This window comes from Halichoerus grypus, chromosome 14, assembly GCF_964656455.1.
Source record: "Halichoerus grypus chromosome 14, mHalGry1.hap1.1, whole genome shotgun sequence".
Taxonomy (NCBI): domain Eukaryota; kingdom Metazoa; phylum Chordata; class Mammalia; order Carnivora; family Phocidae; genus Halichoerus; species Halichoerus grypus.
Window position 1 is genome coordinate 45,720,178 of NC_135725.1, and position 17,388 is coordinate 45,737,565.

Sequence of the window (17,388 nt, forward strand, 5' to 3'; positions counted from 1 at the left end):
AAGTGCTTTAATGCTTATAGGAACACCATGGGGTAGGGGGTCTTCATTTTCATATGGGAAACGTGAGGCTTGGAGGGTTTCGGGACTTGACAAAAGGTCCCACAGCTGCTGAGTGATGGAAGCAGCAAGTGAGCACACATCTGTTACCTGGAAAACCTGTGCTTACATCACTGTTGCCCTCACTAACTCCCGAACCATTGATCTAGAGAAGTAATGCAATTTGCAAGTTTTTTTTTTTTTTAACTGTTTATCCAATCTAAAAAGGCTGAAAAGCCTTGGTACAGGTCATAGCATCTCAAAACCCAGTAAAGGAGTTATTGTGGGTCCCCAAGGGCCATTTGCATGATGGGGGTGGGGGAGGGGAGCTGCGGGCCATCCACCTCGGGCTGGAGCAGGCTGTCTTTCCTCCAGTGGCGAGGGTTGCCAGCCAAGGCCAGGAGGAAAACAATTCTCCTGAGGATTTGCTGCCTGGACCCTTTCCCGCATACGTATTTTTTCTCTGGTTGAAGTTCAGGGCTACACTTCCTGTTCATTCCAGTCAGAAAGTTGGCAGCTCGATCAATGATTTCCTGCACCTTGATGATAAATGGTTTTCCTCTTTAAGAGATAAATTTGTATTTTGGAGATTTCAGTGTACTTTGATTTCTCTATAATGGAATTTCATTCAGATGAGTTTCCCAACTGTGACCTGTTCCGGGGATTTTGGCCAAGGTAAATTGTGCTAATGAGGAATAAAAGAAACTTCAGGAAAATCATGTGCTCCTAAATTTCAGTCATGGATGAGGCCTTGGGGATCATCTAGACCAGCCTTTTCACTTTATAGATAAGGAAATGGAGTCCCAGGGAGAGAAGAAGGAGCATGTCCAGGATCACGTCGCCACTTCTGACTCTTTCTCCTGAAAGTACATCCACTGAAGGGTGTGAGGATGGTATTTTTCTTGTTTCTTTTTTCTACAGATTTTATTTATTTGAGAGAGAGAAGGCGAGAGCGCACACATGTGTGCATGGCACGAGTGGGGGGAAGGGCAGAGGAGGAGGGAGAGGGGACAAGCAGGCTCCCTACTGAGCACGGAGCCTGATATGGGGCTCCATCTCATGACCTGAGATCATGACCTGAGCTGAAATCAAGAGTTGGCTGCTTAACTGATTGAGCCACCCAGGTGCCCTGAGGATGGTATTTTTCTAAGATGGGTCATGTCAAAAACTTGTCAACACAAAATTCCAATGCACGCTAGTCTGTGAGTTGCTGGTAAATAGACAGTCTTAGAATTTATTCTTAAGACTTTTAGCTGTATGTGCTAGACACAGATTTTTTTTTTTTTTAAGATTTTATTTATTTGACAGAGAGAGAGAGCACAAGCAAGGGAGGTGGCAGGTAGAGGGAGAAGGAGAAGCAGGCTCCCTGCTGAGCAGCGAGCAAGACGTGGGACTCTATCCCAGGACCCTGGGATCATGACCTGAGCCAAAGGCAGACGCTTAACTGACTGAGCCACCCAGGCACCCCAGATTTTTTCTTTTAAGCTAAGGAGCTTTGTGGTTTGTAAATGGTCCCTGTTTTTCTTATAAAAGTCTTCCACGCTCACCTTGTAGAACAGGGGTTGGCAAGCTGAGTCCTGTGAGCCAGATGGGTCCGCTGCCTGTTTTTGCAAATCAAGTTTTATTGGTGTACAGCCACGCCCATTCCCTTACCGCTTGTCTACAGGGGCAGACTTAGGGAGCTGCGGAGGTCCTAGGACCTGCAAAACCCAAAGCATTTGCACTCTCACCCTTTACAGAAAAAGTTTGCTAGACCCTGCTGTAAAACATCTGAAAAAAGTATAGAAAAAAGTAACACTAAGAAAACAGTTATCCATATCTGACCCTTGGGGACTGAGATGGATTCTCATTTTACCATTCTCCTGGCTAAATGTTTGTCAAATTTCTGGTTATTGCCTAAGCATAAATTGCTAGAAGTAGAATTCCTGAGCCCGTGAGCGTGAGTGGGTTTGAGACTCCTGGTACTCGATGCACAACTCCTCAGCTCGCACACTCGTCTGCAGTTCCTGTACTTTGCCAGCATTCACCAAACAAACAAGAGTTCCTTGGCTAACAGTTCGGTTTGCTTTCATTGATTCAGGGGCAGGTTCAAGGCGGTGGTCTGCGTCCTTTCTGCCGTCACGACATGCCTGGCGTTTGTCAAGCCCGCCATCAACAACATCTCTCTGATGACCCTCGGGGTTCCTTGCACTGTGCTGCTCATTGCAGAGCTAAGAAGGTGGGTGCCTTTGTTTTTCCCGCCTGCCCCTTAGGCTGTCCCTGGGTTGGGAACACACCAGCTTCTGTTTTTTTTTTTTTTTTAGATTTATTTGAGAGAGAGAGCACGAACAGGGAGAGGGGCAGAGAGAGAGGGAGAATCTCAGGCCGAATCCCCGCTGAGTGCAGAGCCCAACAACGGAGCTCAATCCCACGATCCTGAGATCATGACCTGAGCTGAAACCAAGAGTCGGTTGCTTAACCGACTGAGCCACCCAGGCTCCCAGCTTCTGTTTTTTTTTATTGCTCTCAAGTGTGGAAGCGGAGTTTGACTCTTCACGTAGAGTTAGTTCCTGACTGTTGGATTGGAAGCACGTTTGATGGTTTGGCTCAAAATGTTAATGATCTCACTTCCAGAAAGAGGGGAGCGGCTGGTTAGTGGATGCAGTGCATCCCAATGATCCGAAGCTAGCTTAGCAGGAACATCTCAGGGACCTGGTGAGTGCCTAGACCAGCCTGGGAGACTTAATTCTGTACAAAGAATAGATTTGTTCATATGAGAAGAATAAGAAAAGTCCTAATGAGGCTATTGCATTCACACACAGAAGGAAAAACAAACGTCTTTATACAAGGCAACATTGACCCTAGGCATAATACTGTTGACTGTGCTAGTCTCTCGGACACTTAGTTTCTTATTTGCAACCTATCCGGTAAAGCCTTTGCTATTTGCATAAGGATTTTCCTTTGGAAAGTTCTATACTCAGGTTCAGGTTGATATCTAGAAACAGTTTAGCCTTGTGTGTACATGACTTCTTCTTTAACCCCAAAATACATCAGACCACCGCCCTTATTGTAGTATTCAGAAAATGCTTTTTCTTTGTACCCATCTTTAGCAGTGCATTTTAATTCATGACTTTCTCATTGTTACGGACATGGTTTAACTGAAGTCTCAGATCTCTCTTCCTTTGTGTGGGAGTTGCTGCTCTGTGTAGTGCGTGGACAGCTTTCTCTCAGTCTTTGTTTTGAGAGGAGATACGTGGTTCTTCCCACTGCTTTGCCTCTGGGGGCTGCTTAGAATGTCGGCCAGACCAGGCAGGGTCAAAGGTGATTGAAGAAGTATTTAAAAATACTGGTTGGCAGATGAAGGATGCTGTCCGGTCTTGTCTTGTTGGCTTTCCTCAGTAGCCTTGAAGGAGTGGAAAAATAAGAGACTGGTTTCAGAACGCTAATAGGATTTTGAAGCTCTTTGGAAAACACACAAATTGCCAATAAAGAGATCTGAAATGAATTTGTAATAGTCCAGCGGTACTGGCTTATATTCGGCCGGAATTGAACAGAATGTGCAGAACCTAGGTATGTTTCTTGAGAATTCATTGCAGTTTAGTTCATTTTAACTCTTGATACTATGTTTTAGCCGAAAATTTTGTTAGAAAGTAGCTTAAGGAAAGGGAAAATATTTTTAACTCCTATTTAAACAAGAACAAATGAAGGAAGACAGTGGTTAGGGCAGATTGCGGTTTAAATAAATTCTGCTTCAAGAGTATGACCTTTAAGCAGGGAAACATTTTCCTTTTTTTTTTTATTTTTTAAGATTTTATTTATTTAAGAGAGCGAAAGCACACAAGCAGCGGGGAGGGGCAGAGGGAGAAGCAGACTCCCCACTGAGCTGGGAGCCCAGTGCAGGACTTGAGCCCAGCACCCTGGGATCATGACCTGAGCCGAAGGCAGATGCTTAACTGACTGAGCCAGCCAAGCACCCACATTTTCCTTTAATACTCTTGATCTTTGTACATGATTACAAAGGAAATCATCTGTTTCATACTTAAAAATCTTTGCCCCTGGGGCACCTGGGTGGCTCAGCCGTTAAGCGTCTGCCTTCGGCTCGGGTCATGATCCCAGGGTCCTGGGATCGAGCCCCGCATCGGGCTCCCTGCTCGGCGGGAAGCCTGCTTCTCCCTCTCCCACTCCCCCTGCTTGTGTTCCCTCTCTCGCTGTGTCTCTCTGTCAAATAAATAAATAAAATCTTAAAAAAAAAAAATCTTTGTCCCTGAAAAGCTAGCCCCCACTGCAGCTCATTGGTCTCCATCATTACATTTACAAGTGGCAGCATCATGGGAAGTAGCCCTCCTTCCTGCCGGGGTCTGTCTTTCTGCCTATGGATCATTCCCTCCATTCTCCTATACATACTTTACTCCTTCCTGTAACTAGTCTACTGGGTCCTCACCCCTCCTTAAACCGTCCTTCCCATTGGCTTGTAAAAACACTTGAGCCTCTCCCATCTTACCTAGCTCTCCGCCTGGGCTCAGTCCAGGTCTGTCTCCAACCACCAGCTTTCTCTCTCTCATCTCTCATAGCCCAACGTCTTAGAAGTGCTTACTGTTATATGTAAGTGATCTCTATGCCCAACATGGGGCTCAAACTCAAGACCCCGAGATCAAGAGCCGCACGCTCTACCAGCTGAGCCAGCCAGGCACCACAGCCCAGCGTCTGTAAAAGTTGTCTTGGTCCCTCAGCTCTCCTGTCTTCTTCAGCCCACTCCCATCTAGCTTCTGCCCCACTTCGATACCTAAGCCCTCCTGGGTTGTATGCCCAGTGACGGTTCTTCCTGTATCTTATGTGCTCTTCTCTCAGCTGCTTGCACAGTTCACCCCCCCTCATCCTTGACACGTTCTTCCCCATGCCTCCCAGGACGCCACACCCGCCCGGGATTCCGCTCACTCTGCGGCAGCTTCTCTTCAGTCTCTCACGTGAGCTCCTTGTTTGCTACGCACCTTTGCATGTAAGAGTCCCTTAAGGGGGACCTCTCACTTCGGCTTTCCTCCCTCTACACTTGGCCCTGGAAGATCTCATCAACAGCTGTGGCGTTCGTTACTGAACACGTGCAAATGACTCCCAGGTGTGTGTGTGACTCTGTCCTTCCTTCTACCTCCACCACGGTGCATCTAGCCTCTGACTCCACCTGTCACAGCCGTCTCGAATTCAACAAGATTCCTGATCTGACTTTTCCAGTTCTGGTTCTCTTAGTATTTCCAGCAAATGGGAGCACCATTTACCCATTTGCTCAAAGCAGAAGCCTGCTCCCTCTTTCTTCCCTGAACATCCCATCTCATCACTTTCATTTTTCCATTAGTTGACATTAAAATTGACATCAAGTTCAATATCCTCAATATGGCCCCTATGTGGCTCTAATAGTCTCTTTTTCTAGCTGACCTTGCAATTAGGATGAAGTTCAAAATCCTAACATGGCCCCCACCTACTGATCTGGCTTGCACGAAGCTCCCCCCTTACATTCTGTCCTCTAGCTGTTCTGACCTTCCCTATCCCCCAGGTCCTTGTTCATGCTTTCCCTTCCTCTGACTCTCCTGCTTGGCTTACTTCTGGCTCATCGTTGACTCACCTGTTTGGCTCAATTGCTCATAGCACCACCAACTTCTTTCTGGCACCCTTCCCAAATGTAATTAAAAAATTATTCGTGCTGGTTTTTTGTTTAGTGTCTGTCCCTTTTCTTGATGTAGACTCCATGGACAGGAACAAGGCCCCTATGTTCACTGCTGTGTCCCAGTTCCCCCCGAGTCCCAACAAGGAGAGAGAAGATGGTTGTTGGCCTGCCTTGATAAAATTCCCAGACAGGGGATGCCCTTACTGCTCTTTGCATTTCCTTCCAGGACCTTCCCTGCTGACATTAGTGATAATCTGTAATGTAGCAGCTAAATATTTCTCGTCCATCCTCCCTCTGCTCAAAGGAGCTAGGGAAGCTTTCTGTTTCTCATTAGCCTTGTTGCTAGAGCTTGTTTCTAGTTTTTTATTTTCATTGTCCTTTCTGAACTTTCTCTCAGACCATGTGGCAACAACATTTTATTTGGGGTTATGAGCGGACATTTACTGAAATTTGTGTTGTCATATTATGAAGTGACTCAGCTGCATTTAATATATTTTAAAGTAGGTGCTTTTTTTTTTTTTCCCCCTGATTATAGGAGTGAGTCTGTTAAGGACAACTTTGAGAATACAACAAAGGGTTAAGAAGAGGAGAACAGATAGCAGCTCAGATTTTTTTTATCCTATAATAGGGTCCTGTTGTATATATCACTTTTGATCTGCTTTTTTCATTTAATCTCACGTTGATATTTTGGTAGGAGCCCTAAAAAGTGTGAATAAAACCCAAAGGAGCCCAGGTATGGGCAAGACCCAAGTGCAGATGGGCCTGGTCAGCAGCAGGTAGCAGGCCCTGTCCCTCTAGCAACAGAGGAGGGACAGTACCAGGCCACCCTGAGACCCTGACTTTGCAGGGCTTTCCCCCCACGTGACTCATCCCTGGCAGGAAAGACAGACTGTCGCTCAACACAGGCTCTGCCTCCCCAGCATGCTGTGTTCTGGGGTGTTCCTTAAGCCAAGGTTTCTAGGTTTAATTGGATTGAGTGTACATGGGTTCTCTTGTACCAAATTGTCTATAGTTGTTGACACTTGTTTTTGTCTGTTTTCATTTTATCTTTTAAAATAGCAAGGCAAGAGCCCTTTTCATTTTGCCTTTCATAGTGCCTAGCATGCATTCAGAGAATTTGGTACCCAATCAACGTGGGTACTGTTTTTTAAAAAAAAAAAAATCTGGGAAAAAATGTGCTCCTTAGATCACTGGCATCCAGTTAACATTTTCCTTTACTCCCTTGTTATTTATTCATTCAGCTAGCATTTATTTCATGCCTCTTCTGGGTCATACACTGTATATACTTGGTGAAAAGCAGGTGGAGTTCTTACTCTCGCTGAGCTTACCGTCTACTCGGATATTAGACCTTCAACAAATAATTACACCAGTGAAGACAGTGTCAGTTTGTGTTGAGTGTTATGAAGGAAAATGGCAGGCACTCACGGTGCGGACGATGTAGTAGGGGTGGGGGCTGTCAGAGAAAGTCTATTTGAGAAGGCGCCCCGGAAGCTGAGACCTGAGGAGGCAGAGAAAGCTGAGCCGAGAGAGAGGAGCCTCTGTGAGGGCGAGCCGTTCAACAGAGCTAAGTAGGAATTTAGTGTCTCCAGTCCTGGGCCTCTGTTGTTTCAAAAAATTTTTTTCAAGGAATACATTTAGCTCTCCTCCAAAAGGGTATTTGTTTTTTTGAGTAGGCCTTTCTGAACCTTCTGCCCATCCTGGTTTCGCTGATGCTTCCTCAGGCGGCTGGGAAAGGTACCAACCAGTCAGGTTTCTGACACTTGTACAACAAATATGAACAAATAGCTGTGGCCCCTTCTCGGGGGCAGATGTTACGTTGGACTCTGGGTCCCGAGAGAGAGCTTGGCTGACCTGGGAGCGGTCCGTGGAGGGAAGGAGACCCTGAGGGAGGGCCGGGAAGGACCCTCAGCCACCAGCTGCCTCTGGGCCTTCCCCCCCCAGGACTGGAAGTCACCCCCTCCCCCCTTTATGAATGATTCAGGAACAAGGAAAGGAAATGGCAATGGAAATTTCTCTGGGCTGTTAACTGAAAAACATTTTGTCCCGGCATATGTGGGAGCTCTTTCTTTCATTCAGCACATAGTGGGAGCCTTCTGTATGTCCCCTGCTGTTCCAGGGGAAGACCAACCATCAACAAGGAAAACATGGAGGATGCTAGAGGGGTTATAATCCCTACAGAGAAATTAGAGGAGAGAAGAAGGAAATGGTGGGGGGAGCGTCACTTAGGGGGTGGAGACCCATGGTGCAATTGTTAACAGTGGTCAGGAAAGGGTTTACTGAGGGACATTTGAGCAGAGACTCGGGAGTCAGTGAACCAGGTGGTTATGTGAGGAGGAGCATTCCAGGTGGCAGGAATAGCCAGTGCTAAGGTCTGGGGAACTTGATGGGGCTGTTTGAGGAGCGCAGGGATCCTTGGGGGGCGGGGAGTTGATGAGCAGAGGCAGCGAGGGGCAGAGTACGTAGGAGAACAGGAGTTCATTATGGACATGTTAAGTTTAGGTCTGTGTTACACATGGGTGGACATGTCCGGAAGGTAGCTGCGTATGTGAGTCTCGAGTCAGGGAGAGGCCTGGGTGAGAACACGGCTTTGGGAGTCATGTGCGTGTGTACGTGTGGTATCTACATCCACAGGCTTGTGGGGTGACAGGATGTTGGGTGGGACCTCCAGGGCCGAGGGGCTGGGGTGGGGCGGTGTGAGGAGCCAGAAGAAAGGGGCCAGCAAGGTGGGTGACAACCCAGCCTGAGGGTGACTTGCTTTCTGGATCCCTGTGCAGGTGTGACAATGTGCGTGTCTTCAAGCTGGGCCTCTTCTCGGGCCTCTGGTGGACGCTGGCGCTCTTCTGCTGGATCAGTGACCGAGCCTTCTGTGAGCTGCTTTCGTCCTTCCACTTTCCCTACCTGCACTGTGTATGGTAAGGCCCGGCCACCGGACAGGGGTCCGCACCCGCTGTTCTCCCTGCGCGGTGCGGCGGGTGTGCAAGAGGATGGGGCACGGCCTGGGTGCACCTCTCTCCTCACAGAGATGGTCAGACCTTCCGGAAGCAACGGAGGGTACTGTCCAACACAGCATAGGCTCCAGGGAGCAGGCTCAGCCGGAACAAAAAGACCCGTTGTGTGTGCCTCGAGTCTGCGGTCTCTTACCTCTAGCTCCATTACTAAAGCATAAAGGAGTTTGAAAACCGAGTCCGTAACCTGAGCTCTAGCTAGATCGCCCGGGGTCGGGTGGGGGTGGGGAAAGCTTGGGACAGAGGTGATGTGGGGACTGGGATGCCCAAGTGACCAGGTGAAGGCATCACAGGCCAACTGGGGACAGTCTCACCCATTCACTTTACAGGTAGGGACAGATGCCCAGAGAAAGGAATTCATTTTTCAGGATCACTCCCCTGGGAGTTGAGTCATTGGGAACTGGAGCAGCTATGCGTTGGCATGCTCAGGATACGCGGTTAAAGAAAAAAAAAAGCAGCAGTTTATTAAACAGCATGCAGACTCCTATAGTCAGAACGCTGAGGAGGAAGTCGAGTGGTTTTTTCCTATGAACTGCTTCAGCACCCAACCCAGAGCCCTGTTTCCCTGTCCCCCAGAACTTCTGATTGCAAAAGAGAACAGGGACCTAGGGAAGTCTGCTTTAGAATGTCCCTTGTAAATTGAGAGCCCCTAGGGAGAATTCTAGTGGTAAGGAGCTGGGAAAACTTTATTAGATCCAAGATTCAGAAGTTTGACTTCTATCAGGAGATGCCTAAAACTCTAGGGTTTGAAAGAACTCGTGTGAATTTCCTTGAACATGGGAACTTGTATAGGTCTCGCATGAGACCCGACTTGCTCTCAGTTTAAGGCCTGGGGACTCCCCAAGACTGTTTGCAAAAGACAGAACAAAGAAAAACAGCACAAACTGGAGATTCCAGTCTGAGGGTCCTTTTCCTGGTATTTTTTTAGGTTCAACCTCGACTCACACTAGTGGATTTATGCACTGTAAATTTGAGTTATAATGGAGATAATAAAATGCAGATTTTAAGTGTACACTGATGGGTTTTGATAAATGTATACACATGTGTAAATATGACCTCATTCAAGGTAAAGTACATCTTTTTATCAATCCAAGTATCTTGGTAACGTTAGCTATTTAAGCAAAATTCAAAAATTAGATTGTAATAACTTTGGCTCAGACTTGAATTTGTTTCTAGGTTTGGTATACTTCCTGCTTTTTCAAAGTTGAACCGTATTTTTGTCCCAGTTATGGCATTTTAAGAACAAATTTAAACAGAAGTATAGAGGGGCTCTCATAATTCTGTCCACCAAAGAGTGATAACAATTGTTAACAGCCTGAGGTTAATCCTTCCGGATTTTAAGATTTTTAAGTAATTACTGTACCTAACGTGGTGTTTGAACTCACAACCCCGAGATCAAGAGTCACACATTCCACTGACTCAGCCAGCCAGGTGCCCCTCCTTCCAGATTTTTTAAAAAAGATTATTAGAGATGCACAAGCGAGCACGGGTGAGTGAGCATGGGAGGGGAGGGCAGAGGGAGAGGGAGAGAGAAACTTAAGCTGACTCCATGCTCAGTGCAGACCCCAACATGGGGCTCAATCTCACAACCCTGAGATCATGACCTGAGCCAAAAACAAGAGTTGGCTGCCTAACTGACTACTCCACCCATGCACCCCACCTTCCAGATTTTTCATGTCTATTTCTCTAATGCTACTTTTTAAAAACAAACATAGCATCATTCTATATGTGATACAATGTGTTTTGTTTTGCTTTTTCTTAATATAGGGAATACCAGATTGTGGACCACTTTCCTTACCAATGCATACATATTATCTTCCATTTTTTTGTGTCCAGTTAATATTTCACATTATGGATGCTTTAGAATTCATTTAGCCAACCTCTCTATTAATAGATGATTAGGTTATTTGTTCCCATGCCTGAACATTTCCTTAGGTTAAATTTTATATATCTATAGATTATAGCTGTATCTATAGACACAGGTACATATATAGATCTATATCTCCAAAGTATTAATGCACACTTTTTATTAAAGTCTGTAAGATAATGCCTTTTTACCCATACTTTCATATATACTAGATATTAACTCTTAAATCTTGTTAACCTGATTAAAAATATTTTTATGTTTTTGTAAAAAATTAGTATTGTTGAGCATCTTTTCCAGTGTAAGTTCACTGTGCACATTTCTTCAGTTGAAAGGTACCTTTTCATTTGTCTTCCCTGTGCAGTGTTTCCATTTTTAAAAATTTATATCTAGCACCTGGTGTCTGGCACAGAGTAACCAGTCATTACTGTCCAATAACTGTATGTATTATGCAAATTTGCATCATTTTCAAGAGTATGGAGAATACTACATTGAGCCCTCATGGAGGCAACATCCAGCTTCAGTATTTATCAGCCTGAGGCCAATGTCAGTCATGCCATCTTTACCCACGGCCTGCCCCCACCCTGATTGTTTTAAAGGGCATTCCGTGAAATGATTCGTTTTTGAGAGTTCTCTGGAATGTAGGGATTTTATTTTATTTTATTTTTTTGAGAGAGAGCACATGTGTGCAAGGGGGGTGGGCAGAGAGAGAGAGAGAGAGAATCCTAAGCGGGGTCCATGCTCAGTGCAGAGCCCAACAAAGGGCTGGATCTCAGGATCCTCAGATCATGACCTGAGCCGAAATCAAGAGTTGGCTGCTTAACCGACTGAGCCACCCAGGTGCCCCAGAATATAGGGATTTTAACTCTTTGGTCATATGGTACAAATATCTCACCCCCCCACCCCGTTTCCCATTTGTCTTTCAGTATATGATGGTATTTTTGTGCCCTATTGGTTTTCAACAGTCATGTTCTCCCATTGTCAGTCTCTTCCTAAAGGGTTTCTGGACTTTTCAGTATCAGAAAGGCCTCCCCCACCACAGTTCATAAAAATATAGTCAAAGAAAATATTTTAAAAATAGGTTTTTGATCTTTAGCTTATCTGGAATTCAGTTTCAGTCTAGAGTAGAGGGAAGGGTTACCTGCTTTAAAATGGTCCCTTGCTTGATAAAAAATTCATGTTAAAACTTTTTACAGATACGGTAAAGTAAAAAAGTTTCCCTACTAAACTGTAAAAGCAATTTAGTCAGTATAAAAGGATTCATAATAAAAGGCATAAGCTATGTATAAAAACTGTTGGAGGAAGAAGGCGGATCTTATCAGATGTTCTCAGTTGGTTCCATCTTCTTAGCACCTATTTTAAATCCTTGGGCCTCGGTCTTCAGGGTTGAGCCCCAAAGGCATTTGCATGTTTGCTCCTGTTACCACGTGGAATATTTCAGAACTTTCTAAAACAGGCCGTGTTTGCTCCAGATTTATCGTTCTCCTGCTATTCCGGGGCTTGTTGGTTACCTTGCCCCTTCCTGGTTGGAAGGGGCGCTGTGCAGTCCTTCCCTTCAGGGAGCGCGGGGCGGGGCGTGAGTGGGGAGGGGCGGGGCGTGAGTGGGGAGGGGCGGGGCGTGAGTGGGGAGGGGCAGGCTCGCCGGAAGGCGGCCATCTTTGTTTGCCCTGCTGCGTGCTCACCTCCTGTGTCCTTTTGCAGGCACATCCTCATCTGCCTTGCTGCCTACCTGGGCTGTGTGTGCTTTGCCTACTTTGATGCTGCCTCCGAGATCCCCGAGCAGGGCCCTGTCATCAAGTTCTGGCCCAGCGAGAAATGGGCCTTCATCGGCGTCCCCTACGTGTCCCTCCTGTGTGCCAGCAAGAAATCGCCGGTCAAGATCACGTGATGGCAAGGCAGTGGCTGGTTCTCTGCTTGTTTTCCCTCCTGCACCGGGCTTCGCTTGCCGGCAAAGACAGCCGGTGGTTTGTAGAGTTGGGGGTAGGGTCTGTCTTCTTAGTATTCTGTTCCCTTGAGCTCTGACTAGCGTGTCTGTGGCCCACCAGGACTCCAGCGTGCGTGAGGAGGAGGGTCTGTCCCGTTCCCGAAGATGGAAAGTGCAGAGCTGAGGGCCACCAGGTGGATCTTCTCAGTGTCCCTTCCAGATGCAGTGACTGGTTGGGCTGTGTCCTTTGGGATGGCAGAGCAGTCCCTTGGGGGAGCCTCATTTCCCAGGAGTTTGCTGCACACCCCACCGTTCCCATGGGCTTTCAGAGCGGACGCTCCTGCTGACAGACAGACTCTGACAGGCAAGACAGGCTGACTGATGGAAGATGCCAGGGATTTTCATTTGGGAAAACAGTCCTAAAATAAAAGCAAGCCAGTGAAACCTACACAGGGCTTGTGGCTGAGGAGGCTGCTGGTCCACTCGGAGACTCTCAGTAACTGGATTTTACATGTGCTTGTGAATCCTTTCTCTACTACCTCTGCTGAGAGACGGGGACTTCAGAGGGTGAAGCTGACGGAAAAACCCTCTGTGCCAAAAGCTACACTCCACTTTAAGCCATTCTTGAAGATGAGCACAATTCCTAAGTGTTGACGTTGTTGCCCCCCCCCCCCCAGCCCAGTGGCCTCCAACACACCGAGAAGAATAGGTGTGGCTGAGCCCTCTGCACACAGACCCCTGCTCCTTACTGCTGAGCTCTGTAAGGTCAAGGCCTTGGGATGGTCACGGTGGGGATCCTAGCTTAACATCTGGAGCCAACACGAAGTTCTGGAAACTTCTGCTGATGGGAAGCCTTCTATTCTGGAAGTCCAGTATTTCCTGCGGGAGTCGTACTCTGTAGTCTCACAGTACAAGGTGCTTCTGCAGTTTGTCCGAGCATCTAACGACTGCTTCTTTCGAGGACCGAGGGGACTGCATGCTGGCTCTTGGGGTTGCTGGTGCAGCGGGCAAGTCTGTTGCCTTCGGAGTTCTTCCTCAGCTCACATGACACTGGCTACCACTAACCTCTTCACTAGGCTGAATGAAGACTCCAGAATGGTCCACGGTGTGTGTGGGGGGAATACAGGGCCTCAGGGATACTCACTGAAGCTCCGACATCTCCTGCCTTGGAGCATTCCATTGTGAAAGAGAGCAGGACGGAGGTGTCCTTGTGAGGACAGGAGTCGTGTCACCAAGGACCGAGGAGTTGGGCAGTACCAGTCCGTGGCATGTCTGGGAACTCTTGCTTTAATTAGAATTTTGTACAGGATCTAAGGTGAAAAGTCCAATAAGGAGCAATGAACCAAGAGTTTAAAAATGAATGACATTGTTCTCTCCTGTGGTTTTCAAGTTATTTTTAGCAGAACCCTATTTACACTAAGAAATCTTGATGGAACCCAAATGTGAGAAATGTGTTCTATCCGTTTATTTGAAGGTTAAACTTACCTATTTCGCTAATATCATGCAGTGAAAATGCAAGGTAAATTGTGGTTTCCATGGTAAAAAATTTGGTGTTGAAGAAGTGTACCTGTTTATTATGGTTTAAAAATATACTTTGAAAGAAGGTATTTATGTATTTGTGGGGTTCTGACGCACTTCTGAGACCTAGGTGGTTCCATCCGAGAGTTTTAAAACTGTGGTCTCTAGAATTTTTTAAAGGGAAATAGCAGTCCTCGCTTCAGATTAGTTTTACCAGGCATGGATTCTGGGCTCATCCATTCTGCAGTATAAAATGCTCCAAAGTAGGGGGAAGCTTTGATGTACTTCAGGCCCAGCTGTCTTAGTGTGGAAGCGTGGATGAGGAGAGGCAGGGGTGTGGGAAGTGTTTGTGTTATATGTGAGGTTTAACTTCTGTCTTGAGAGTTCCTCAGTGATGGGAACATTACAGTTAAGGAGGGACTGTGTCTCCCTATCAGGTAAAGGGGTGGGTCCCTGAGGAATATCACCTCCAGCTCTCAACTCTCTGACCTTGCTCTTCTGGAAGTTTCTGAGTGTCCTTTGGAAATCGGGATACAACATGACTGCTGGAAATAAGGAAATCAGTGCCCCAACTCAGCTGTTTCCATCCATTTTCTACAAGACAAATGACTTAGTTCAGATGTCAGAAGGGATGTTTTTGCTGTTAAAAAAAACCCAAAAAACAAACCCCCCCCAAAAACAGAAGGCCCTTCTAGAGATTGGTTTTAATGAGCTGAGGGCTGATAAAGAAGTATGGAATGGGTATATTTGAGGACAAAAACAGAACTCTTGAACAAAAATCACTCTAGCTTGATAGCGTGAAGATGGTAAATCGAGAAAGTAGGAGTTGAACAGTCTTATTTGAAGTTAGACTTATAGCATATTTATATTTACATTTATATTTATGATGCTTTTCTAGCACTAAACACTCTTGAAAGAAAATTGGAAAACTACAGGAAAGTTGAAGACAAAAAAAGTCTGTATTTCTATTGTCCAAGGACGATCATTGTTAATATTTTGGTATTTTGGTGTATTTCCTTCTCATCTTCCCCGTTTCTCCCACTGTAGAGTTGTAAATATCTGTCTTTTAGAGTGGACAGTTCATCCAATAGCTTGAATGGAATTTAAATGCCAGTTGTGTATTTTTCATGAGGAGCAGCTTTTGGGATACACACCGGTTAGCTATACACTTGAGAGCTCATCACTGGATTCTGACTTACTGCTGAGTCTTCTTTTTAAATTGAGCCTGACATGAATGGGTCCTAAGAAATAATGAACTGAATTCTACTTTTCGAGAGGCCTCTGCTCTTGGATTGACAGGTCACGGGAAACCGCTGTTAAAAATAGGGCTCCACAGGTTTTCAGATTTTAAAAAAGTGAATAGCTTATTAGTTGATGTGCAATCAAGAATCTTTTTGTTTTTCCCCCTAATAATGCAGGGACATGGAGATTTGATGTTTGGGAGTTAGTCACAGTGAGTGGCTGCCATGACCTATCACAGTTTTGTTCTGCTTAGATAGAATTTGCAAGATCGAGAATCGGCAGGAATTGGATCTAAGATATTAAACATTATTATCCTAGTTACCAAGCAATCATTTAAGTCAGTGATTCTTATTTTACAGTGTTTGATTGAATCTTGATTTTTAGAAAAAAATCTTTTCTCTTTATGATTATGATTATATTGTTAGCACTTCAGTGAATATATTTAAGGTGTATGGGGAAAAGATAACTGACTCTATTTGGTAACAGGCTACATTTTGGGGGAAACTAGACCTGTCCCTCGGATGAGTGCCTAAAATGTTATTTCTGGACCCAAGATGTCCCGTTGGGGGATCTAAGCTTGATGGTCATCAAGCACAGACTTTCTGAAAAATACTGTAACTTGTTCTTTTTATTGGATTTCTCAGGTGTTTTAAAACTTCTCACCAGTTCGTCACGCTTATGTGAGCCGGCGCAATGTTGGAGGCTCTGAGAATGGGATGGAGGCTCCTTGGCTCTTCATCCCTGGGGGCTGACACGCAACCATCTCTGGGGGGCGGGGGAGGGCTGAAGCTTGTCCAATGAGCCCCCCTCTCCTAGCTCCTTTTCCCCAAATGAGCTTGGAACCTTTCATTGCCAGCTCTTTGCCTGGGTGCTACCATTCCAGCTGGCTAAAGAGAATTGGCAGGCCAGATTGGGGTTCTCAATGGATTTTAAGGACATTCTCCTACAGATTAAAAAAAAAGGACATTGTTTGAATGGTTTCTTTCTCTGTTAAACCAGATTGAAGACTATTTTATAATCACAGTATGTAATCAGAGCATATATAATATTTTCAGATATATCTCTTGTTTTGTACTTTATAGAGTTGTGCGGTATAAGGGTGTTGTGCCCACTGGTTGTGGTAGCATTTAGTCTCCATTGCTTTGGGAGTGATTTGAAGCCTTTTGAAATGGAGCTTTTGCACTTTATGCTATTTTTGTGAGCTATGACGGTTATATTCGATATTAAAGCCGTAAGTGGCATTTTCTGTGAATATGTAATGTTTGTGTTTATTTCCAAAATGATTTCTGAAATATCTGAAAATGAAAAATGCAGTTAATGGATTGTCAAGCAAAGCACATTTTCCCAAATTAGTTAATGAATTTGGGTATCGTTATTACTAAACGTACTTTGGATTAGCGTAGTTGTTTCTTCTCAGAGCTTTGAAATTAACATGCCTAGTATTTCTGGTGTGAAGTGCCCAAATGCATAGTGAATTTCTTTAGCAGGAAAATTCTGTATGTACCTGTTTTTAATTCCCTATCACCATTTTTTTATTATGAAAGATTTCATGGGCCATATTTAAAAGAACAGTGTGACCATCAGAAGAGAGACTGGGTCAGCATTATCAGCATCATTACAGTGGGTTTTTTTAGATTTTTTTTCTGGCCTGGGTGAAGGGATAAGGGGATAAGGAGTGGCCACATAGACTTTTGACAATCTGCTGGGAATAGGAGTCTTCTTCCTAGGAAAATGACTAACCCTATAATTTTCTGGGAATTCAGGTGTCCCTAGAAGCCACCCAAATAAAGAGCTCCTGCAGGACAGGTCACTAGACCAGGATTCAAATCCTCCTTGGGGCTGAAATTGGTCACCTCCACAGGTCTGCTTTCCCAACTGGCCTCTAAAACCAGTGGTCTGCCCCTCCTCTAAGTCAGGACTTCCCGTTATGAGGGGCTGGAGGGGGAGACCCAGGATGCTGGGAATGCAAAATTTAAGTGTCCTCAACAAACTGGGAGCTTACATTTGCCTTAAGCCTCTTTCCTGGTTTATAGTATCAGACCCTCCATATGATTGTATCAGGGTCTGTCCTATTATTCTAGCTTTTGTACTGAATTTTTCCATAATAAAAAATTGAAGAGGTAGAACATTTGGGGTTTTTGTCCTTCATTCTCTGGGGTGGGGC

General features: G+C 45.5%; 1 protein-coding gene across 1 annotated transcript in view; it reads left to right on the forward strand.

The window, feature by feature from the left end:
- Window positions 1–16,476, forward strand: part of ACER2 (alkaline ceramidase 2) — a 31,468-nt gene extending 14,992 nt beyond the window's left edge. The window contains exons 4-6 of the mRNA XM_036091740.2: window positions 2,117–2,254; window positions 8,446–8,583; window positions 12,242–16,476. Coding sequence (XP_035947633.1) covers window positions 2,117–2,254; window positions 8,446–8,583; window positions 12,242–12,428 — 463 coding nt within the window. The 3' untranslated portion in view covers window positions 12,429–16,476. The remainder of the gene's footprint in view (window positions 1–2,116; window positions 2,255–8,445; window positions 8,584–12,241) is intronic.
- The last annotated feature ends 912 nt before the right edge of the window (window positions 16,477–17,388 follow it).